The following is a 17,654-nucleotide window of genomic DNA, read 5'->3' on the forward strand; positions in this document are numbered from 1 at the left end:
ATGATCCAATCATAATACTCTGCTACTGGGAGTGATCCGAAAGGAAGAGCAATTGCAAGTTTAATAAAAAAAAAAGTCTACATTTTGTATTGGCATTTTGTTACAAAATGTCGATGCACATGCCTCATCCCTCAAGCATCATTGAGTGGGATTCTAAAATGGCATTTCTCTGCATGTGTTTTGGGTTAAAAGCCAATAATGTGATATTTTAATCACCAATATATCTAATAATTATAGCATCAACATTATATATATATATATATATATATATATATATATATATATATATATATATATATATATATATATATATATATATATATATATATATATATATATATATATATATATATGTATATATATGTATATGAATGTTGAGCTAGTATCTCCCGTAAAAAAACAATGTAGGAACGTCTTTTTATTTGTGGCATGTATTGCTTTATATATGCTTTATATACGATGGATCCAAGGTCATTTTCTGTCCAGGTCAGGAACTAATGTATATGGGTGCATGTGCGGCGCATGGACTGTACATTAAAGCATGTGGGACCGTTTCCTGTGTTTCCAGGAAGTAGTTTTTTCAGCAAGTAAACAAATAATAGCAAGAGTGCTGTAAATTGGAAATAGGAATGGCGGAACAGACGGTAACAGTGACAGTTGCATACGGTAATTCACGATTTTGTTCTTCATTATAATAACCAGGCGACTGTGTGTCTCGAATGCACAGCAACGCGAACTTATCGGCCCGACCTATAATCACCGCCTGCTAGCCACCGCAATGTTGCCTGTGCTGCCTTCAATAACACACTTCAACAAGTGACTTAAATCCCAATTAAAACGGTGACCAAAGTACTGCAATGAAAAGGGAAGGGGCATGAAAAGGGCTGGTTTAAATTAAAATAATGTGGCACTGAGCAATATACTATGAACGGTCTTGCGGTCACCCGGCTAGATGTGGCTTCGACCCGTGATCTGTTCATTCATTCAGTCTTCAAGTCATTGCCTGCATCCTGTATTATATTATCATTTGACATTTTATTCATTGCATGAACCTATCTTTCAAGTTTGATGGTACGTGTAGGTAATGTGTAATGTATGGTTGTATTGCTTTGTGTTTATTCACTTACGTTCACGAGGTTTTCAATGTTGTTGCTCATTCTTGACTGTAATATTAGTGTGTCTCCTAAAGCGGCATTGTGGAATTAATATCCAAATAGAAATTAGTGCTTGCACAAATGCTTGGATAAAATTGAGTCTAGACCTGTGAGGGGACATTGTATTGTATTGCTTAGCCCAAATAGTTCATAAGGCTACTACAATTGTTTCTTTGTTATTCAACCCAGGCTCTACAAAACATAGCATCACAGTGACGGGACAGGATGGAAGTGAAGCTACGGTTAAAGACTTGTCAGATGCCCTTGCTCAAGCGACTGGAGTTCCAGCCCCTTCACAGAAAATTATCTTTAAAGGTAGACTGTAGCTCATGCATAGCAAGGTAAAAACAATGTTAAACTTGACCAATCTTTCTTTCTAAACATTTACTGTGGTGTTACAGGGAAATCTTTAAAAGACATGGAAGAGAAGCTCTCCAGCTTTGGAGTGAAACAAGGCTGTAAGCTTATGATGATTGGGAAAAGGGTAAGGCCTCTTTGTCCCTAAAGTATTACTCATATACAATTAAAAAGTGAGCTTCCTAACCGACTTTGGTCTCCTAAACAGAATAGTCCAGAGGAGGAAGCGGAACTCAAGAAGCTAAAAGACATAGAGAAATCTGTGGAGCAGGCGGCCAAAAAGCTGGAAAAAGTAGATGGAGAACTAACCGGTCTCAAGAACGTAAGCATTAAACATATGTAGTCATTACACAATTCAGTATATATTGTGTAGTCGTCCAACTTTTAATTTACATTTCACTTGGATATCACCAGATTGGATGTTTGTTTATGTCCACCTAACTGAGAGGGTGTGGCATGTTGCTTCTGCAGGGCTTTCTCGCCAAGGACCTTCAGGCGGAGGCGCTGAACAAACTGGACCACAGAGTCAAGGTCGCTTCGGAGCAGTTTATGAAGATCCTGGAACAGATTGATTCACTGGTACGTTCTGCCACTCCCCCGTGTTTAAACCATCGCACAGATTTATCCCGGGGAATGTGATTTCATGTAATAACCTCAAGAAATATAAAATGTGTTTAATCTTTTACGCAACAGAGCTTACCAGAGAACTTTAATGATTGTCGAATGAAGAAAAAGGGACTTGTGAAAATAGTTCAGGTATGTTTTCTTATTGTCCCAATTTCCCATCCCCATCAGACTCTTAATTCAGTAACTAAAGGCTCAAGAAATGACTGCACACACTGTCAGCAATAAAACAGTAACAGCATCCACCCAATCAAATTACTTTGCGGAGTGTTCGGTTTCCAGTGGCTGGATTGTCAGCAAGTTTCCCTAATATCGACCTCCACAACCTTATGTAGGTTGTTAATACACCAACTATTAATTCCACAGTTGCATAAAGTAATTTATTATTTTGTACTACTTTGTAATAACCAGGCATCAGTGATGCGGGAATTCACATCAACACTAAATTATTTTAACAGACAGCCATCTCTATGTTCCTTTTAATGAAACACTGTTTCAATGTCTTTATAACCCCATTGCAATCCATTACAAGAAAGGGGAACACATGGAGCTTGTACGAATGAGAATTCCATGGCATTGACCAATAAATGAGCCATGTAGTGGTAAACTATCTCTTGTGATGCATGTCTGCCATTAGTTTTACATCCAACCATGGCTATTCCTATTACTGCCACGTGATTCAAACTCTAATGCTGTATACTGCATGAACTCATCAGTAAGAGTAACCATGCTTTTATTTATTTTTTTAGGATTTCCTGGCCCAGTGTGACAAAGTCGAGGCTGGTATATCAGATCATCTAGCGAAGATCCAGTCCAAAAACATGGCACTGGTAGATTAAGGTCACCTAGTCCTCCCTTCTATCATGTAGGATCCCCCTCTGCTCTGCCAGTGGCCAACAGTCGTATACACATTGCTCTGTGAGCAAACGGATATAATAACTGCACTGAAAGCTTCAATTGTGGATCTGTAACCTGTGTATTTATTGACTACAGCGATGATCCTGTCTGGTCATATGTGGGTCCCTCCCAACCTTAAACAAAATCGAAGCCAGTTGGTCTCCGGTTTTCATCATGGCTATACGATGTTCATGTATCATTAAAGGCATTCAAAAGAAAGAAAGAAAAAAAAAACTAAAGCTACTTGTGAAATGTTGGTGACAGTGATATATATCTGTCCACCTGTGTGTCATTACTCTGCACCACACCTGTTCCCTGCTCTTGTAAAACATATCTTGAAAACGTTTTTATTTCCCCGCTCATTGTACGTAAAATGGGCGTAAATGAATATTTTTGTGGCAGCAAGCGGACTTATTTAATCCAAAGAATTTTGTGATGAATAGGTCCTAATGAGGATAATTTCACGTTTTACGTACATCTTTGTATATAGCGCTTGATTTTACCCTGACTCAAACCACAAGGTGTATTAAATTGAAATAAAATATGAGTTTGTGTTATCTGGCTGGTTCTCCTTCTCCTGTGTTGTGGTCGAAGACATACTCTGTGAGACTGCAGGCCGCGTAATTCTCATGACCTCATCTACCCTGAAAGTAGATCACAAGATCATTAAAGGCTTAGAGGAGAATTGTCACTGCTGTTGTCTAATACAAGAGTACTACTTGCTACGCGTGGTGTGGAATAATCACTGTAAGCGACTTCAACAATTTCATTTTTCAGAATCAGACAAATAGAGAATATAAACCCTGAACCATTAACTTAAATGGTCAAACTTTTCCATGATTTATTTTGTGATAACATTTGAGCAGCCGCAAACTTTTCACAACATGCGTATGAAGCTATTCATATACTTCAAAACACTAGTGTTATAATTCCCTTCAATGCTTGCTTTGAATACATAAGATTATGAGACGTTATTCTGAGTAACGAAAGTACAATTGAATCTGAAGTTGTCTACTTTATATAAAAAAATGCAAAAAGAATCACACCGGCAGTCATTTTCTTTGAGTTTATTTCCAGTTTTACCCAACTGATGGGCCAATACCTCCCTCCTAAAGCTATAATCAATATACCAGACCCATAGTGTTGTATCATAGAGGTGCATATGAACTTTGATTGTGTGTGTGTGTCTATAGTAGGTCTACACGGGCATATTAGTGAAACGAACCACAGTGATGCGTGCTGGAAGCTCTTCTCCCGTCACGTGAAACGAGAACCAAATAAATACGCTGAAAGTTCTCATGTGAAATCCAACAGTCTTGTAGTGATGGCGAGTGCGGGCGGCCTCAGTCGTCCTTATCCTTTGCCCCGTGCTTCAGGATGCGTGTGAAAGCCATGTAGTTGAAGTTGCCCTTGTTGTCGATGGGGGCCTCTCTGAAGAGCTCGTCCACGTCCTCGTCAGTGAAGCGGTCCCCCATGGTGGTGAGTAGCTCCCTTAGGGAGTCCTCGTGGATGATGCCTGGGGGGGGGGGGGAGATTCAGCAGGTTTACGTCATCAAGCACTTTGATATTTGCTTTTGATTGTATTTGAGTAATGGTATAAAAGTAAAGACCAATTATTGATCAGAATCCCAGGTAACCTCCATCCGCAATTTTATTCCAACTAGGTTAAATAAGTTGGCATCTAGGGTGCATGGTCTGAATATTATAAAATATGTATTAATCTATCGCTACACAACATTTATTATTCTTTCCTTCTCTGTATCTGGTGGTAAATTGGGCGGAATTATTTCCACACTTGTGGACCACAATACTTACATTAAAGTATAAGCAGCTTCATACTTCAGTATAATTTAAAGAACACAAGATTTTTTTTTTTTAAATGACTGACATTCTTTCAACCCCCTTACTTTTTACAGTTGTAGTTAACTTTTTACCCAATTATATCTGCATAAGAATATGACTTATAAATATGCAATATGACAGTCATAAATACAGAGAATGCATGCTATAAGATACTAAGACGAACATCAGGTAAGACATCGGGGCAGAGAAAGAGACCTGAAACATCACGCTGTACCTTGCGCCTAAACAGGGCACAACACAACTATAGGCTACAGCCTCTCTGCCTTTTTATCCATCCGTCTGTCCGTCCGTCCATTGGCCTACCTGTGGCCTCCTCGTCGAAGCAGGCGAAGGCGTTGCGGATGACGTCCTCCGGGTCGGTGCCGTTCAGCTTCTCTCCGAACATGGTGAGGAACATGGTGAAGTTGATGGGGCCGGGCGCCTCGTTCATCATGGTCTCCAGGTAGTCCTCTGTAGGGTTTTTACCTTTGGGAACATGAAGTGGATCAAGTAGGACGATTGGTAGTGGAACGGTTGTATGATGTGATGAGAAAAGCATAGGTTGATACAGTTGTTTAATCGTCTCCAACAGGAATATATTGTCATAGAAGGTTATTGTTGTGGACATTTCTCTAGTCTGCTACAGTCATGGATATAATTTGATAGAGATTGCCTATAGATAGAGCTAATAGTTAACAATTTAGACAACATTCACCTTTTAGGAAAAATTGAATAATCCTTTCATTATTTATTTCTAATGTATAACTGTAGGTGTATTGGAATATACATAATATGATGACATTGGAAACATTGTGATGTAATGTCGTTGTTGTATAGGCCTTATATGCAATATTTCAATAAAAAAGGTTAACAGATTCCTCCTAAATCAGTTATCCAATATTCCAAGCCTTCTACAGTGACCATCAAATATCAATCAAATATACCTAATGAGGCCAACATGTCGTGCAAGTCCTCTTTGTCAATGAAACCATCACGATTCTGGTCGATCATGTTAAAAGCTTCTTTGAACTCTTGAATCTGCGACTGGTCGAACATTGCGAACACGTTTGAGGTGGCGCGCTGGGGCCGCTTCTTAGTGTTCTTCCCCTTGGCCCTTTTGCTCGACATGGTGGCTGGTAGCTGCTTGGCTGTAAACACCATCATTATTTGCATTAAACATAATATTGCTATGTACAGAATACGGGGTTATATCATAGGATAACGTGTACTATATTGTATTCATTAAATATAGGATACACATTGCAGCAGAAACACTGAAACAGCTGCATTCCGTTGATCAAATCCACATGATAATAAACCTCTATGATAAGGCAGTGAGATATGTTTTCAATCCAGACGGAGCAGACATTGCCATATATATTTAGGGTTTACAATGTTCACCCTCAACATACACGATATCAACTTTACAGCATGTATAGGAATCCATCACTGGTCATACTAGTCCTAGCATGCTCCCTTGTTTGCTTTAGCGAGGTATTTATCAGTCAGCAACCTTGCCCTGGTTTGGATAGCGCAGAGGAAACGAATATCTCATTCTCTATTATCGAACCATTAAACCATCACATAATATGATACAGCAGCAATGACCCAATGAAATAATATCTCACCTTATCAGAGAATAATAATTATATGCAATGAACCAGTAGGCACTAGTCAATGAACAACGGAACGGTGCGACAGCCAGCAGGTATTTATCACTTCCTCTGTTTGAAGATACTGACCAATCACAGGTCAGCTTCCCGCCGGAGCGACACAACCCTGGAATATTCCACTCGGTTCTCCTCCTGTTAATTATTTAGTGTGAGTTAAATTGCGAGTGTTCTTTGTTTGTGCGTTATAGGATATTTATTGTTAAATAATATAACACGATTCAAGTTGTGTTGCGATGACATAATAAACACAAATAAATGTCCCATGACATTGCAGAATCCCTCAATGTAAACTCAATGTTGAGGCATGCCGTCGTTATGTTATTGCGTTGACGAAAATAAATGATGCCGCCCCTTTATCTGCATCATATCATACCAGCAGCAACATATAACAGTCTTCTCTATCTCACTCCAAAGTAATTATGTGCCCCCATATACAATTGCCTACATGTTTGAGTCCCTTATTGTTAATCCATATGTATGTTGAGAATTGTAGAAGCCTTGAAGAATATTTTTCGTCTGCACTTTACTGTATTTATTGCATGTACACTTTCAAAACATTGAACATTTTAAAGGGGACATATTATGAAAAGAACAATTTTTCCTGGGATTTGGGGTGTTGTTTTGGGTCTCTGGTGCTCCCACACGGACACAAACCTTGAAATTAGTCTGTACATGATTTTTTGAGAGAGATATGCATTTCTGAAAGTACCCCTTCTACAGTTAAACGAGCGAGTCAGTTTCGGCGCCCCCTACTATAGGAAGGGAGCGCACTTGAATATAACCTCCCACTTCCCCACGCCGCTCAAACAGAGCATAGCTAAGATTTTGTGGACCAGCGGACGAGCGCTGGGCGGAGATGTTCGCGCATTTCAGAAGCGAGGATATGCCGCCGAGCTCCCCATGCTCCGGCGGGGGGGGGCAGCTCAGCTCCGGGAGTACAATCCCCTTCTCCGCCGGAGCTCGGCGGCATATCCCTTATGACTGCCACCGACAGCTCCAGTCTGGCAGCACCGGTCTGCCGCTGACGGCAGCTCCGGCGGGGGGAGCTCTGGGAGTACCATCCCTTACTCCTCCATGTCGTGGTTCAATATGGACTTCAGAGAGTCAAGGCCAAAGTTCCTTTCCCCCAATTCTTCTCAACCATGGCCGAGATAACCCCCACGACGAGGCTTGACTTGTTGTGGAAGAACCAGAGACGTCAGACGCAGTCTTTATGATTCATAATATCATCCGAGGCGTTCATAGCTTGTGGCCGTGATATTAGATATAATATTATATAAATAACTATATATTATATAATATTATTATTATTATATTATATTTTATTGTATTATATAGACATGGAGCTCCAGGAGTCCGCGAACAGCAACAATCACTTCTCCTCCATGCTGTGGTTCACTCTGACAGCTTATTGGTCAATGGGCAGCAGCTCATTTGCATTAAAGCTACGACACCAGAAACAGCGCATTCTGAAGGGACTGAAACAGAGGGGAATAGCGGTAGGCGGTATTTTTTTTCCTAAAAACTATTTCCAGCATTTACAGCTTCAAAAATGTGTTTTCTGGAACTCATATACTATGTTTACTTGTTGGGACAACACCATTATATGTCTCCTTTAACATTTTGTTCAAACACTCTTTTTTAACTTCCTAGACTCAACCCGTTGGATGTAGAGATATGTAAAAGAGAAACAGTTACAGAAACACAATCTAAACCAGTATCCTCAAAATGAATTCCATTTATTATTAACTTAGGAATCATAAAGCACCAATGTATTATCAATTTATGCGTCTGTGCTCAAACGGGGGTATCTGTTGGAGACGGAACATACAAATTGTTGATGAAGGAAAGGTCTAATTCCCTTTCATGCTGTGCATCCTGAAAGAGAAAAAAAGGTTGCCATGTATTACCGTCCGGAACCCGTTGGACAGCATGTGTGCTCAGAATGTACTTTTAATACTCACTTGTTTGTCGCCCATAATATCAAATACTGAGTTCCCGGCGATTTCCACACGGTTGGTGATCTCTGGAATGCCCCTGAGGCACCCACACACACACACAGACAAAACCACAACACAAAGATAGAACAAAAAACAGTCATCTTCCATGTGTCCAATAGCACTGTAATCGTAGACTCAATAATGACTCTTTATTGTTCATAACTTTAAATGGACCCGTTGAGTACAATAATGTAGCATTTTATCCTATCTTCTAATTCATGCAGTCCATCTCATGTTAATTAGCAACTTGAACTACGATGGCTTCGCAATGAGCACACTGATTTGTGCACATAAGTTGCACATCGCTTGATAAATTAGAGGATGACGAATGACCATTGAGTGATAGGAAGGGGAAAGGGATTATTGTTGTCGGTGGGAATTATGTGTCATTTGTTTATACATTTTTGTAAAATGTAAGATTCAATAAAATAACTTTGAAAGTACATTGATATAAGTATAACCTAACAGTATTACCACTATCATCATCATCATCATCATCATCATCATCCTCACGTACCTTGCGGACCATCTTGCGTTCCACCACTTATTGAACAGGAAGAGGCCGCCGGCGACGGCAACGCCCGACATCAGAGTGAGTCCCACTGCCAGCCCAACGGTCAGTGATTCTGTGGAGACAAACAAACCTTTTCCCAAACAAAACCCTCCATTCGCTACTGTGGGAGCCATTCCCTACAAGGGGTCTTTGAGAAGCAGTGGATGATTTCTCCCATGAGGGAGAGGTGCTGAGCACAACTTAAATGTGACATATTATACCACCAGGTGTGAGTGTGATCAGCCGTTACAAGCCGAAAAAGTTGCAGCTTCTGACATCACAAGTGGGCGTGTCCACCAAGATGTATGACGGATAGATGAGCAACGTTTGCTACAGTCCGCTGGGTAGGCTGGTAGACTGATCTATCCAGCACACATCTAAGTGGACACGCCCATTTGTGATGTCAGAAGGGGCAGATTTTCAACACGGCTTGTAACGGCTAATCACACTCACACCTGGTGGTATAATATTCAATATCATATGTCTTGTTAAATGTCATCTAGTGTGTTTTGAGGCCAGGGGGGTCAGTGTGTGTACCATCAGTGGCCGGTGGCGTAGGGGGCGCATTGGGGCACGGTCCGGACAGGATGTTGATGTCATCCAGCGCCACGGTGCCACCGCCACTCGTTCCACCCTGATGCACAAACACAAACTGCACACAGACACACAACCCTGTCACACACTGACAGCACAATAATATATCATGTTTAACATTACAGAGCAGAAGATGTGCCAGACTAGCATTTTTTTAAGTTACATTTTACAGTGAAATGGATGTAAGACGTTGCTGGCGTGTTATTTTTTGAACAAAGTATATATATATATATAATCCACATAATTTAATTATAAATTATGTGGATTCCCGGATCTTTTGTTTTATTTCCATGTTGTTGGCATCTCTTCATCCTAAAAAGGATCCATTATCTAATGGTAAATTAAGTACATTTCTCAAAATGAAACCAAACATTGAATGTCCCCGGAGAGATGATTGATAAATTAGGAATAAATTGAGTTATGTGTGTGCTCGATGATAGATATATTACCCAGAATGCATTTCCGTGAAGAACAGGCACGCTAGCCTCCAGCCACGTGTGTCCTTGGTTTCCATCCTTACTCCAAAGTAGAACTCCTTCCCCTGCAATGCTGTTGTGCATTTTCCTGACAACAACGACATGTTTAAAGTTATAAAACAATATATATAGAATTCTTTGTTTGTACAGTTTTTAGACATCCATAAAAATAATGCTATTCAAACCTTGCACAACTTCTTGCACTATTTATATTGAATAGAGAAAGATTTAAACCATGTTACTTACCTGTCATTTATATACACCTGCAGAGTGCCAACATTACTACCATACATATGGTACCAAAAGTTGAGACAGTGCCCTCCAGTGGCGGCTTGGAGTAAATCCCCTCGCAGGGACGACACCGTTCCCCAACCACCAACAAAGGCGTCAATATGCACATAGTAACCTATCATAAAACAGGACAGTGTTGGTGTATGAAACCATGAACCGAGTACAAATTCGGGATCAAGCAAAAACAAGTTTGATTTTGGAAATGCATGTTATTTTCTTGTTGGTGGGCTTCTTTGATTACCCTGATCCGAGTTGGTGGTGTGATCGACGTTGGGCCCGTTGCTGGGGTGTGGAGAGGCTCCCCGGCCCCTGAGCCAGCCCCCCTGGTCCGCTCCTCCCCCCAGGTTGCTCCAGTCACACAGGCTGCTCTCAAAGTCACAGTGGCCCGGCGGGGAGCAGGGGCGGTGGGTGACCTGGACGTCGTCGAAGGCCAAGTCACCGCTCTGGGTGGGGCCCTCACTCACGCCTTCCACCACGATCTGCGACCAGAGGACCGATCTGTTCATATTGGTCCGCTCTGGACGTGTAGCACCATCTAATATAAAAGTCTATGATTGTAATGAATCTATCTTATTTATTAATATGTTTATTTTCTTAATCCATTTTATTTTATTTATTTACTTATTTTCATAGCATCTAAGCATTAACTCTCGCGGAAAATATCTATCATTCATAGAGTGTCGATATAAGATTACGCCACAACAACGGTAATACATACCTTCAATCAATATCAATATCAATATCAATATCGCCGATAATTCCTGAACCTTCTGTTTGGGTCCAGCCTTCGGCCCAGATCTCAAGGGGGGATCGAACGCCGGACGCGTCCCCCCCAATCGGACATCCGTTCCGGGTGCGCCGAGCCAGCCTCCCCATCCACCCTTCTCCCAACCCGTAGCAGGCGTTTCTAAAATGTACTACAAACCTCCCAAAACAATAACGAACCCCCTGTTACTCGTCCCAGCGCGGGGGGGGGGGGATAAGGACGGACTGACCCGGTACGGCAGGGGGCGGTCCCCAAGGGAGGCCTGGGCGAACCTCCACATGGGGCTGTGGTCCCCGGAGCGGGACAGCAGCATGGTGTCCTGGCCCGACTGGCTCTGGCGGTACACGTTCAGGGTCCCCACGCCCGGGCCGTGCATGTGGTACCACAGCTGCAGGCACCCGCCATTCGCTGAGGCACGCACGCACACAGGCAAACACACGCACGCATGCAGGCACGCACACACACAGGCACGCACACACACACACACACACACACAGGCACGCACACACACACACAGGCACGCACACACACACACACAGGCACGCACACACACACACACACACGCACGCACGCCAGCACACACACACATGCAAACACACACACACACACACAGGCACGCACACACACACACAGGCATGCACACACACACACACACGCAAACACACACAGACATGCACACACACATGCACACACACACACGCACGCACGCACACACACACACACACACACACAGGGACAGAGTTATAACCAATAACAATAAACAATAACACTTTGGACTGGGAATACTATGAATGCATTTACATTTTGTGACTTTTGTTTTAAATCCTCATTCGCTGCTTTAAGTGGCCACAAATCGTTTTTGTGCATTGATTTTAGTTGTAGTTTATGTTTTTACCCACAAGGGAGAGCTGTTAGGGCACAATTGTACTGACGAAATTCAGAGGCGGTCACAGGTGTGTTGATTGGGGAAGAGTCAACTGTGATTTATTATTCATGGTCCAGTGCTCATATGAGCTTAAATAGCAAGCGCATGCCGTGTTGACTTCTGATCGCCATCACAGAGATCTTGGAGAACCTCTACTTCAGTTTGAAACCAAATGAATAATACGTTAAGCATGCAATGAGCACTCATGTATACAATGGATGACACAAATCAGTGAAAATATCAGTCACAGAGATGGAGAATGGCACCGCACAGGTGAATCAGCTTTATACTGACATTATATCAAATGTTTATACAGTCTGCCGGTCCATCTTTAAATGAATTATTTTCATAGGCCACTGAGCAATTGTTTAAACCACAGTGGTTTCACCACAAGATGTTTTTGCTAGAAGTCCTGTCCCCGCTGAATAGTCCGTAATTGGCCATGCTTGCATGTCACTCAAGACCTCATCCTAACAAGAAGGTGCTACTGTCCCTGTGGAAAGGCTTTCTTTGCGAGATTATAACAGCACTTACAACAGCCAGCAGATGGATGAACACACAGCAATGTACCAACCTCATGGTCCACCCATTCCTCACTCTTTTGAATCCATTTTCTATCCATCCCAGCATGCTCCTCTCTCCACACACTGAACTAAGACCCTTTCCACCTCACCTGCAGGGAACCAGGGTGAGGCCATCTTGGTTCTGTGTCCAGACAGGTCCGAGGCGCTGGAGGACAGGAGGTAGTAATGTCCCCAGCCCGTGTGGGTGGTGTGGTCGGTGACAGGGCCGGTGTTAGGGTTGGGGCTGGAGCCCGACCATCGGCGCCAGCTTGAACGGTCGTTGGCCTCCTGCTGCCAGTTACAGCTCCCCGTCTCAAAGTTACACACATCTAGCGTCCGGGGGGGGGAAACCACCGGTGTTAACAGGTGAGCCGCGTGCTGACCGGAGATCAAACTGAACAAACATGTTCGTAAGCGGGCTGGACGTGGTCGTAAAGAGAGATAAGACGTAAGTACAGTAAAGTGGTCAGGGAGGCCCCAAGGGGTTAAGGGCCAAACTGCAAACGATTGTTTTAGCGATCCAACACTGCTCATCTACTGTATTCTCAATGCTTTAAATATGTCGATTTTTCCCATACAATCTGCAACCTTTTTTTATATTTTGCTTGTCCTGCCCTTGATTAAGATTAAGACAGCACGGGGACATTGTCAAAGACCCCAATATGTGAATAAAATATATACAGTTATGTAAATAGGGGTAAAATGTTTTGGCCTTCGGCAACACTGACATCTCCGCCGTTTCTATATCCCCTCATTCTCTAAACCTCCTGGGAACACTTCGGCCCGCCTGAGCGTAAGCAAAAGCCTGAGTCAACGTGCACCAGCACGACCACGACCTGCGACGTGCGCACATCGATCCCCGGGTACCTGAGGCGGCGCACGCGCCGCTGGCGAGCGTGACGTCGTCGACGGCGATGTCGCCCGTCTCCCCGCCCACCCAGGCCTCCAGGATGGCCAGGTGGACCCGGGGCTGGTCCCTCACGTGAAGCCGGCCCATCTGCCAATCACGACCCTGGCTCCCGTCGAGCCGCCATGGCTGCAGGGAAGGAGAGCGCCGCACTGAGTCACGCCATCGCAATGAGGATGTGAGCACTCTGTCCATTATTGGGGATGTCGCAAACGCGCAATGTCACAACTGTGTGCAAGGTATGATCGGGAAAGGTTCAAACGCGTCTGAAACGTTTCCTGCGTGTTTCTCAACCGTGTTCTGTGATTTTATTTTTGCATAGAGAGCAGCAGGAAGTGAGTACAATGTTATTTTCTTAGCGTGGGCACTGTCACAAGATATCGCTGGTTAACGCCCATCTAGATGTGTGGACCTAGGCGGGGCAGAGACAATACAACATAATTTAGTTTGTACCATTGTTTGCTCATAGGGGTCGACCTTCTGCAGGACCACCCTCAGAGACCCCACCGTGGCTCCATACATGTGGTACCAGAAGGTGAGGCAGTACCCATCTTCACCAGCAGGGGCCAGCAGCTGAGACTTTAACCGGGCCGTGTTCCCCTTTTGACTTGGCGGGGAACTCTCTATATACAAGTACTTCCCTGTGGCAAAATCAAACAGCGGTAAAAAAGCCTGAGTGAGCACTTTTTTTTACATGTTGCCTAATATTTGAGCACAGGCGACGATAATGAGCAAATGGATTCTGTACATGGTTCAACATGCGGTATCACACCCCTCTGAGTAAACCCTGTGTAAAGTGTAGAGGCCTATCCCAGGTGAAGCTGACCGGTGCCGGTGGTGTGGTCTCCGGAGGGCCCCGTGTTGGGAGTGTCTGTAGGGCCCGAGGTCCTCAGCCACTCCAGCCCCTCTTGGGACCCCTGCTCCCAGCCACACAGACCCTCCTCAAAGGAGCAGCTGTAGGTGGACAGAGCTGATCGAGGGGGACACCGAAAACAGACACAAATCATTCTCCACACGGCGAACCAGCCAACCTTCCCCCTCTCTCGTAGGGTACTGACCAATCAAAATGGAGCACACAATGGGCAGCATATGTCTTGGCGATGACTCATTGCTTACCTGGGGGCTGGAAGGATGCTTCGCAGTTCACGAAGGAGATGTCATCCAAAGCTACAGTTTTATTCACCTTGCTAATGAAGAATAGCTGAAAAAGATCAACAATCACATTCACTTCAACATCAACTCTACATAAGTCTTAATATGTATGTCTGTATAGTTTCAATAAGTCCCATCAGTAGTATTATTTATGTCAATATAATGGGCGGATTCAATATCTATATTAACCCACCGCGTTACTGTACATACATAGACCTGGTACATGTCCTTTCACCCAAACAGTTAATCCAAGCAACGCAAGTGATCACCTTTCATGAAATTTCAAGTGTTTCTATGCATAAAAATACAGGACACACTCACACATCACACACTGACACTGACACACACACATACACACTGACACCCACGCAAACACCGACACTGACACGCAAACTGACACTGACACACACACAGACACACACCGACATGACACACAAACAGACACAGACACGCATACACACAGACACACAAACTAAAATACACAGACACACCGACACACACATACAAACACACAGACACTTACACGCATAAACACACCGACACAAAGGCGCACACACGACACACACAAACACACAGACACACAAACACTGACACACACCGACACACACAAACACACAGACACACAAACACTGACACACACCGACACACACACACACACACACACAGACACACAAACAGACACAGACACACAGGCACACACCGACACGACACACAAACAGACCCACGCACACCGACACACACACACCGACAAACACACAGACACCTTATATGGGTGGAGGTTTTGGCCAAGCGGCAAGGACTCGTAGGCCCAACGGGAGACAGTGTTGTGAGGGCATGACCACAGCGTTGCTTCACCGGGCCCTGCTTGCTGCATAAGCACTGCCAGTGACCCAGCTCCCTCACTGCTCATGTGGAAGTGAAACCTGGGTGGGTGGGGAAGTGAGGCACACAGGGGGGGTGGGGGGGGGTTTGGAGGGTAGGGGTGGGCGGGAGGATCAGCGAAACATGCGGGAAGGAAGGAAGGAGGCTTGAGAGAACATTAGAATTGGGAAGGGGAGGTTGAGGTTGGTTTAAGGAGAGGGGGAAGGAGGGGGTGATTGAGCAATTTTACACGCTCCGAAATTCTGAGGACGTGAATGAATAAGCGTGTTATGTCGGGAAGAAAAACAAACGAAATAAGCAGGTTTTGTGCAACTCTATCACTTAAGAGTGAGTGGCTGAGCGACGCCCACACTGCCGAAACCTCGAGCACATGAATGAATTGTCTTGAGCACGTAGAAAACGTTTTTGTGCACACCAGACACTTTGACAGCTGCAGCGGTTTATCAGCACGAGGCCGAGGGCGCGCAGGGGGGGGGTTGTGACGGCGATCACTTACCGCATCTGACAGTAGGCGGACGAGGCCGGGAGAAGGGGACTCGAGAGACGAGCCTTATCAAGCGGCCCCCCAGGAACGGGCTCCACTTTCATGTAGAAGCCTGGTACAAAAACAGAAATCGAGACCCTAAAGGGCTGATTATGGTTCCATGTCGACGCAACGCAAGGACCACGCAGACGCCTCGACGCAGTCGTGACCCTGTTTTGGTTCTGCGACGGGTTTTAGTGAGCGGACCGGGTTTTCGGAGGCGCACGTCAGGCCCTTGCGGTGGATGCAAGGAGGATCCGCAAGGACGTAATGGGTCCGTAAACCCCCTTGCATTGCATCGATGTTGAACTTCCGTTCAACCACGGTCTGCGTACTGATACCGCCCCCCCCAGACAGTTTCTACGGGCGTAGCTAACGTGGGAGCTACTGCGACAAGTGAAACTCAGGCCCCGGGGCCCTCACTCCTTTTGAGGCCTTGTTACAGGTTTAGGTGAGGAGGGAGAGGAAAGAGGGCGGGGCTATGGTCACCTGTCTATGAGGTGTGGTCGGTGGGGGGCGGGGCTAACGTCACCTGTCTTTGAGGTGTGGTCGGTGGGGGGCGGGGCTAACGTCACCTGTCTGTGAGGTGTGGTCGGTGGGGGGCGTGGTCTGGTTGGTGGCCCTCTGTCTCAGCCACCGGCGCGGCCCGTGGCTGCTGTCGTTCCACTGGCACTGGTCCCTCTCGAAGGTGCAGGGACCTGGACACACACACACACACACACACACACACACACACACACACACACACACACACACACCCAGACAGACAAACCCACACACACAGACACAGACACACACATACACATACAAATACACATATACATACAAACACACACACATAGATACATACACACACCCAAACACACATACACACACACAAACACACACACACACACACACACACACACACAAACACACACACACACACAGACATGCACACACATAAGAATGGACATGAGCTAATTTCTGAATGATATCAACATAGAGTGGAGGAGGCAATGGCATCATACAGCAGAACTTGATTCTTATGTAATTGTGCAGAGTTAACCCCCGCAACGATGAACACACATTAATGTCTCATCGTGTGTCATCTCCGTGAAACGTCTTGGAGGCTGGAAAGTTAGAAACACACAACCTGATTCATTCCAACAGGATATGTGTGTGAGTGCATATCTTGTGGATACTCCGAACACACTGATCAGCAAAGGCCCCAGGCCAGACATCACATGCAGTGTATCTGTGGCTGGACGTTAAGGCCTGCTCACTAGTCCTGTAGACAGGGTGGAGGAGGCTTATGGGAGGGGGGGGCGATAGAGGTGTTGGGGGTCCTCACCACAGGTGTCCTCGTCCTCCCCTAGGGGGCAGTCCAGCCGGTAGTCGCACTGCCTGCCCACCGATACACATGGAGTTCCCTCCGACCGCCAGCATTGAAACTCATCGTCCTTCAAGGCCGGCGGACAGACAGACACGCATGC

General features: G+C 44.8%; 2 protein-coding genes across 3 annotated transcripts; one reads left to right on the forward strand and one right to left on the reverse strand.

Annotated features, from left to right (window-relative positions):
• The first annotated feature begins 572 nt into the window (after window positions 1-572).
• bag1 (BCL2 associated athanogene 1) lies at window positions 573-3,541 on the forward strand. The gene is made up of 7 exons (XM_079750986.1): window positions 573-666; window positions 1,344-1,469; window positions 1,556-1,638; window positions 1,720-1,833; window positions 1,983-2,090; window positions 2,205-2,267; window positions 2,885-3,541. The coding sequence occupies exons 1-7, from the start codon at window positions 630-632 to the stop codon at window positions 2,972-2,974; spliced, it is 621 nt and encodes a 206-aa protein (XP_079607112.1). The 5' UTR covers window positions 573-629; the 3' UTR covers window positions 2,975-3,541.
• Window positions 3,542-4,375: 834 nt separating this feature from the next.
• myl12.2 (myosin, light chain 12-2) lies at window positions 4,376-6,002 on the reverse strand (the record flags this gene model as incomplete). Of its 2 annotated transcripts, XM_079750987.1 has the most annotated exons (3): window positions 4,376-4,548; window positions 5,199-5,360; window positions 5,819-6,002. In XM_079750987.1, the coding sequence occupies 3 exons, from the start codon at window positions 6,000-6,002 to the stop codon at window positions 4,376-4,378; spliced, it is 519 nt and encodes a 172-aa protein (XP_079607113.1). The 2 variants fall into 2 exon arrangements, with proteins under 2 accessions (XP_079607113.1, XP_079607114.1); XM_079750988.1 differs by lacking the exon at window positions 5,199-5,360.
• Window positions 6,003-17,654: the final 11,652 nt, after the last annotated feature.

Source organism: Pollachius pollachius, assembly GCF_949987615.1.
Source record: "Pollachius pollachius genome assembly, chromosome: 14".
Taxonomy (NCBI): Eukaryota; Metazoa; Chordata; class Actinopteri; order Gadiformes; family Gadidae; genus Pollachius; species Pollachius pollachius.

Coding starts and splice junctions, on each gene's coding strand:
- bag1 (XM_079750986.1), top strand. CDS start 630: ATGGCGGAACAGACGGTAACAGTGACAGTTGCATACG. Junction 1,470..1,555: donor ACAGAAAATTATCTTTAAAG/GTAGACTGTAGC, acceptor GTGGTGTTACAG/GGAAATCTTTAAAAGACATG. Junction 1,639..1,719: donor TTATGATGATTGGGAAAAGG/GTAAGGCCTCTT, acceptor TCTCCTAAACAG/AATAGTCCAGAGGAGGAAGC.